The following is a 7,667-nucleotide window of genomic DNA, read 5'->3' as shown; positions in this document are numbered from 1 at the left end:
GTGGGGCTAAGCCATTTCTTGGTATGGCTGTAGCCTACCCCAGCCATACCTTGGCGCCACCACTGATTAGCCATACAGTCGCCTGTATAATTGCAAAGATTTACCCTCTGGAAGGATGTTGTGGTTACAAACTTCTCCACGCCCACAGCATATTTTATATTTTGAACACATTGACCTATATTAATCTAGATCAGGGGTCTCCAACACGTCGATCGGGCAGCTTTCAGATCGCGGCTTGCGGTTCACAGACTGTGGAAAAAATCAGACGACAATAAATGCACCTGAATCAGTCCGTGTCGCTGCGGCTCAGACACACATGGATTTATGTTAAAAAAAACGTTAGCACCATGTCAGGTTTTTGGTGGATATAATCAAGTCTTGGATTGCAGAGTATGAATGTCCTCTTGCTATTTTCAGTTGATAAATACTAGTGTAACGTTTGTGAAGGCAGGAGGAAAAAAGTGTTACGGTGAGTGAAGCAAGCAGGACCCAAATGCAGATAACACTGATATCACCTTTATTTCAAGGATAATAATAACTCGGACAAAAAGAACACTCCCCGGTGAACTCAGTCACCAACAAAAGACGAACCAACACTGAACACAGGAAGAGACAAGACTAAATACAGGGAGGGGTAATCACGAGAAGAGAAACAGCCGGGCAGGGGAGGAGAAACACAAGGGCAACAGGTGAACACACTCAGACAATTAGACACACCAGGGAAACTAACGACAGGGAGTAAAAACACAGGGAGAGGGACCAGACAATACACAAGGAGGAGAACATGACAGGGAGAACCGAACAGCAAAATAAACCCAATAAAAGACATACAAAACTAAAAACGTGACATAACACAAGAATCGTTACAAAAAGCTTCCGCATTCACCGGAGGTGCTTTTCCACTAGGGCTAGTTCCGGCTCAGGGCTACTTTTTCGTAAACACTCGACTGCTGAATGGTCAGAGAGAATCGCTGGCAAGGGGGCTACAATTACAACAAATGAACATATAGACCGTGATTTAATTGTAATACACGTTTCAAAATGATGCCGAAGTAACAACATACTGATACCGGTCTGCAGACAAGACTGCAGGCTAAAAACCTTCTTTTTTTTTTTTTAAATGCGTGTTTTCTGAGTGGAGATTGGAGATTGGAAGCTAACGTTGTATATGCTCCGTCCACACTCACGACAACGGCCTACAGACATAAATAAACCAGCGACTGTATTCGTCATCACACAGACAGTCTGTGGTTTGTACTTGTTTTGTCTAGTTTCTGAACAGATATGAGGAGCTGTAGGCCATAGGCCTATATGTGGGCCATAATAATATGTGAGAAATTGTCGTTTTCTTGGACCTTGATGTGAAGTTCAACTGATGAGGGCTATGTGAATAAATGTAAGCGATGTGATGCAAGTAGCTCTTGGCCACTTTCACTTTTTTCAACATAGCTCTCAGATGAAGAAAGGTTGGAGACCCCTGATCTAGATTAACCTATATAATAGTCATGCTGGTAGATTTCCATCGCAGATTGAGGCCATTTAATCCATCAGAAGTTTTTAATGAACATTTATATCATTCGGTCTTTCAAAAGTGATGGGAGAAGTACAAATACTTTATACCAAGAAAACAACCTTTATTAAAAATCATACAAAGTGAAATAATACATGTGAAATCATTTAATCTACCTGAGTTGATTCAGTATTGAAGGTAAAAGCATTAATTAAGCAATGACTTTGAGTGTTGTATTGTTATTTAAACATTATATTTTAGGATCAAGGTGCATTTAATGTTTAAGCAGCCTAAGTGTAGTTGGTTGAAATTGAGCTAATTTTTGCTTCCTTAGTAAGCATTTTATATTAAGTGGGTTTACTTTTTGTTTATCATTTTATTCCTGGTAAAAAAAATTACATAACTATTAAATATCTATTTATTTATGGAAACTTCAATTTGCATATGTGTTGAATCAAATGCTTGCCTGTATAATGCTTGTAATTAATTAACTGATTTACACATTTAAAAACAAGTGTATGTTTTTTTCATATATTAAGTCAAACACCAAATTTAAAATCTCTTCTGTGAAGTATTGTGGAGTAAAAAAAGAAATACATAAACAGAGGAAATAAAGTCAAAAACCTGTAGATAAGTACAATACTTAACAAAATGTCATCTTAAAAGCTACATTACACTATTTATTATTATCAGCTATAATATAGATGAGACACACGAGACACACGACACACGAGAGAAAAGGAAAATAAAAGTAGGCCTTATTGTCTCTAAACGTCCACAGGCCTCTGTGCAATGCCCAGACATGTTGCGTGAGCCACACAGTTAGCCCCGCCCACACGGGAGCTCAGCTGATGCAACCGAGCGCACCTCCGGTATAAAACCTCCACTCGCCCCTACAGCCGGTAAGTCTTAACGTTACTACATGGAGAAGAAAACGACCACACGACAGGAGGAGAAACTGGAGCTTCACAAACGGGATTCAGGATGGTGTATACCGCGGCTCTGCTCTTTGGAAACCCGGGGCTTTTCGACCTGTCGGAGGAAGAAAGTGTCTTGGAGATGATCGGGAAATATTTCCTCCAGCTCACATCCCCGGGGAGAGGCACGAGCTCCGCCCGGCGGGGCAGCGTCGAAAGCAGCGATGAGAGGGACAACTCACCTGGTAAGTTGTTAAAAATAGTTTCGTAAATAAAACTGCTAAAGGTTATTCAACAAGTGATGATGTACTCAGTTATTATCGGCAGTCATTTTTTATATTAATGCGATGACCTATATTGTAGGATCTAGAACTTTCTAATTAGGCGGACGAACACATCAGTGAGCTGACCTGATGGGGATGTTTCTGATGTAACTGATGCAGGTCTGGGATCAGCTGATGATGCCTTCACTGCCTCTCCTCAGTGCTGATATATTCTTTTTATTCTGATGACTCTTGAAGTTGAGTGCACTATTGGAAGACATCACATGATAAAAGTAGTGACAAAAGTGAAATGAAAGAGCAGGGGTCAATCTCTTATGCTTTGATGTAGTGGAGCTTTGGCTTTGGATGTTAAATTAAAGGAGACCTATCATGCTATATTTGAATAATATATTGTAGGGCCATACCTATATAAGGTATATTTATAAGTTTTCTTTTTCAAAATACCAAACAGATCAGCTGCAGCTGACCACGCCCCCCTGCAAAGGAGGGGGCCGAGTTACAAGCGTCATGTTACCATGCTGTTACCATGCCACGGCAACCTCTCATTCCCCTGATTGGTGGAGCGTTGCACATATAGGCGGGAGCTCCTCCTCACTGACGTCAGACTATTTTCCAAATCTGTATCAGTCTGTATCAGATCCGTTGCAGCCCCGTTTTTAGAGATTTTGGGTATGGAGGAAAAGAGAGTTGTGTTTTCTGACACTTGGTGAGTTCCCTGACACACATATTCATGTGTAAAAGACGTACAAAGGTGCATTTTGTATGATAGGTCCCCTTTAAATATCAGCAGACATTGAAATATAAAAAAATTGGCTAATTTTGTGGACTCGTATTTTATAGTAGTAGAATACGCCAGTTTATCTCTGCAGCATTTGAACACATATTCTGCCTTAAACAATCATTGCACTTCCTACAATTAGAATGTTGTCAGAACAGTCAAATTTACAATTTTGATTAAAATGTATATTAATTTAGCAGCCAGATTTTCTAACAATACTCTGATCTCTTTCTACAGTTGCCCAGATGGATGCCGGTGTGGAGCAGGAGCAGCGTGTCCTGCAGCAGGCTGTGACCCGGCACATTGAGCTCTGCCTCACTGAAGCCAAAGCCTCCACCCTCCTCTGCCAGGTGCTGCTGCTGCCGCATCACATGACAGCCCGGGTGGGGCAGGACGTGGTGCGCTCCTCCGCTGATGAGCCCTGCGGCCTCAGGGGCGCCTTCATCAAGGTGTACGTGGAGGGCAAGGAGGGGCTGAAGCCGGTGGGGAGCTTCTCCATCGACCCCAGCGTCACCCCGACCTTTGAACTGTCTGTGATCCTCAGAGCAGATCAGAGCTACGGCTGGCCGGCGCTCAAACACATCTTTGAGAGTGACAAAGTGTTGAAGCTGAGACCGGAGTACCGGCTGGTGAAGAGGAAGCTGTACTCCTCAGCCAGCCCCGTCATCCATGATTTCTACTAAGAGGGAAATGTTAACCCTTGTTTCACTGTTTACATCGTTTTTTTGTATGAATGTTCATTTTCAACTTAATGTTAAATGTCAGGCGACATGCACAAGGTTTAGCATACTGCACTGAAAAATGTCTGAGTTATACTGTTATATTTTAGCTAGGGCTGCAACTTACAATTATTTTCATTATCAGTGAATCTGCAGAATCTTTTTTTGATTAATCTTTGGATCAATAAAATGTCAAAGTAGTACAAAAATAGCGATTCCAGTTCACAAAGTGATGTCTGTTTTGTTTTTTTGTTTAAATGTCTTGTTTTGTCATCCAAAAACATTACATTTTGTATGATTTAAAGCACAGGAAGTAAGGTAGTCTCCATATTTGAGATGGAGAAAATTGCATTAAAAAGTCATTTAAGCACAATTGTCAAAAAAGCTGCTCATTATTTTTCTGTCCATCGACCAATTAGAGCATTGGAGCTTTTACCAGCTCTAACGAAGTGGATTTTTGTTTTGTTTGAATGTCTAACTGTGAGCCTCAGGTCAGATTGTTGCCGATATAAATACAGTATTCTGCACAGAATTGTTGAATGTTAAAGTGAACACTGTAAACATAAAAACTATCCTCTAGGATTGGGCGGGTCTCACTCCTGGAACATGCTGTATTTGTTATTTATGATTTGTGAAATACAAAAAAAAAATGTACACTAATATTTGTCTCTTTTCTCAATTCTTGCATTTAAAGTTTACTTGTGTAATATTGCCATCATACGTTTGCAACATAAGATGCTTACATAGACTAATTCTACGGCCAAAAAAAACAACTCTGATTTATGTTTAGATCAAATCTTTTTATTTAACAAATGTACAACAGAACACATGTATCAGCTACCCAAACAACACTCAACATGACCCATCTCACAGGTACAAAATGTGTTTTTGTACTCCATCTAACACACATTACACAAACCGGTTTCTTCTATCGGTAGCACAGCCTGGCTACATGCTCAGTGACAAGCAGGGATGTATCAATACTATTTCAGCAACAACAAACTCCACATCCTACTTTTCGGCCCATAACACACTCAGTGAAACACCTCATTTACATTACAGCCAATTATTTTACAAAGAATAAATTTGTTTTCTTCTGATCCCTACCTTCAAACGGTTTCCATTCATCTCACTACAGCATAAAGCTGTGAACAATGTGTTTACTCACTGTTGTCAGTTAAGTTATCTTTACATGGCAGGTCCAATTTCACCACTTTTGCTAGTTTTCTTTTGGTAATTATTTTTAGATGTTTGGGTTATACTATGAAGTTGATTTATTTAGACATTACATCGTCTCTTGAATGAATGGAAACTCAGGCCCTTGTTAGGGTCAAATGAAAACATGTCCTTTAGGCGGCTAAAATATGATTTGCTGTCCACTGCAGTCCATTACTCCGCTTCCTGCTCTCTGTATCTCCGGCATGAGTGCTGACCTCCATCTACAGTAGGTGACTATGTTGAAGTAACTCCTACTTCATAACATCCAAACTGTCCCTTTAATAAAAAACACTCTTGTTCCATCGATGGAAAGTGCAGCAAGTCCAGTTATAAAGATGTGAGATACATTTCAAGTGATCAATTTAACAGAACTGGAAATAGTAGTAGTATTTTGAATCTGTACATAATGATTTGTGACGTTTCAATCCTGGTTGCTGTTGCCGTCAATCAACGGACTTAGTATTAATGCATCCACCATTCAACATGATCAAATCCTCATCATTCGATCGCAAACAGACTTTTGCTGGTAAAAAATGTTTCTCTTTCCCATCTCAAAGTCCTTCAGTGTTCCATCTCAGCGGAGGGAAATGATGAGCTACTACCTTTGCTGGTGAAATGATACTTGGAGGAAAGTGGAGTGAACAGGGGACCTGTGCGCCACACACACACACACACACACACACACACACACACACACACACACACACACACACACACACACACACACACACCAGATAATTAAGTGTGTAAATATACACACCAGGCACACAGAGATTGCACAGTCCTCTCCAGAAAACGGTGAATATTCAGCTCCACCTCCTGAGTTTTTCTAAGTGTCTTTTTCTCTGAAATCAGTTCATTTCTTCATTTTGAGGTCGGCCTCCATGGCACTACGGCGACCTCTGGTGCCTCCGTCCTGCAGGAGAGGCAGAGCAAGAGAAGAAGAGAGAGCAAGAAAGAGAAGTTCATATAAGGCTTTGGAGGTCAGAGGTCAGCTGGAGAGTGACCTCTGCGGCGGGCCTACTCACACCATTGAACTCACAAAATAAAACGGTCCACCTCGGGAGGCGTCCTTCCCAAATGAAGAACATAAAAAATGAAGATGACCAAAAAAAGAAAACACTTTGAAAAAGAAAAGAAGGAGAAATTCAATTAGAACATGCAGAGACACGGACAAACGCACTTTAACGGAAAAACACAGGAAACCGGGATGGGGTCAATAACCGAAGGTTGACGGAAGCTTTGGTGATGAGAGGTGACTGGAGCCTGTGTGTGAGTGTGTGAGGTGAGGATGTTGGGTCAAAATAGAACTTAAAGTGTATGGAGGTGACACTGCAGTGTGTTCAGAGATATGTGTGTGAAACTGTCAAAGCGATTGAGATACAAAGAGGCCCTTTATTTATCCATACCAAACAGATACACAGCCCTGATGGTCTGTTTATGTTTCTCTTTACTTACTGCTGCATATAGAGTGGTGCAGTTATTACTTTTTGTAGGCCCACCAGGAAGTTAGCATAGCAACGGCTCCCTAAACTAAAAGCCAATAGGGTTTTTACATTGGATTTTGGAGTATAGCAGAAAATGAGCTTGGGGCCAACACACGGCAGTTTTAAATTCAGTTTTTTTTTTACATGACACTTAAAAGCAGCAGACGCGTACCAGTGTTTACTGACATATTGGTGTTTAAATCTCCCATTTTCCATAACCCATTTCTGGATTTAGGACTCATTCCTGCCCCCACTCTATTTGACACTAAAGTTTAGTACCCCTTAAAGTTAGACCAACATACCATTTTTTACAGCGTTTTTAAAACCTGACCAGATATCTACTTCCACAAAGAGGAGACAAACTAGAATAACCATCTTTTTTAAATGCCAGGAAAAACCTTTTTTCTGGCTCCCCACTATGAGGCATGAAGTCAATTTATGTCTGTGTCTATATTTTTGCCTTAGCTCTTCTCAGCTCTGATTGTTTCCTATCAAGTCATTAACATTTAGTGTCACAGAGGCTTTAAGTCAAATTCTAACTAGATATATCGGAAATCTACCTGTTTCCAAAGGGATTTTTCTTTTATAATTGTTACCAAATATTTGCATGTGCATTATTATAAAATGCACTTTCTAGTTTTCTTTTGGAGTAGTTTTGCTTCCTTAAATGGCACTAAAATAGAACTGAATTGAAAAAAAGAGCAAGATGAGATGAGAGGCGGAGACAGATGTGTGTTATGTATGTATATATATA

General features: G+C 40.3%; 1 protein-coding gene across 1 annotated transcript; it reads left to right on the top strand.

Moving 5' to 3' along the window:
* The first annotated feature begins 2,385 nt into the window (after positions 1–2,385).
* On the top strand, positions 2,386–4,868 carry LOC104949747 (DNA damage-inducible transcript 4-like protein). Its single transcript, XM_010776156.1, has 2 exons — positions 2,386–2,672; positions 3,727–4,868. Exons 1-2 carry the CDS (start codon positions 2,495–2,497, stop codon positions 4,170–4,172), a joined length of 624 nt encoding a protein of 207 aa, XP_010774458.1. The 5' UTR covers positions 2,386–2,494; the 3' UTR covers positions 4,173–4,868.
* Positions 4,869–7,667: the final 2,799 nt, after the last annotated feature.

The sequence above is a fragment of the Notothenia coriiceps genome, unplaced genomic scaffold (genome assembly GCF_000735185.1).
Source record: "Notothenia coriiceps isolate Sejong01 unplaced genomic scaffold, NC01 NC01_scaffold00016747, whole genome shotgun sequence".
NCBI classification, from domain to species: Eukaryota; Metazoa; Chordata; class Actinopteri; order Perciformes; family Nototheniidae; genus Notothenia; species Notothenia coriiceps.
The sequence above is the reverse complement of the archived record's forward strand: the minus strand, read 5'-3'. Positions and strand labels throughout refer to the sequence as shown.

Coding starts and splice junctions, on each gene's coding strand:
- LOC104949747 (XM_010776156.1), top strand. CDS start 2,495: ATGGTGTATACCGCGGCTCTGCTCTTTGGAAACCCGGGGCTTTTCGAC. Junction 2,673..3,726: donor TGAGAGGGACAACTCACCTG/GTAAGTTGTTAA, acceptor CTCTTTCTACAG/TTGCCCAGATGGATGCCGGT.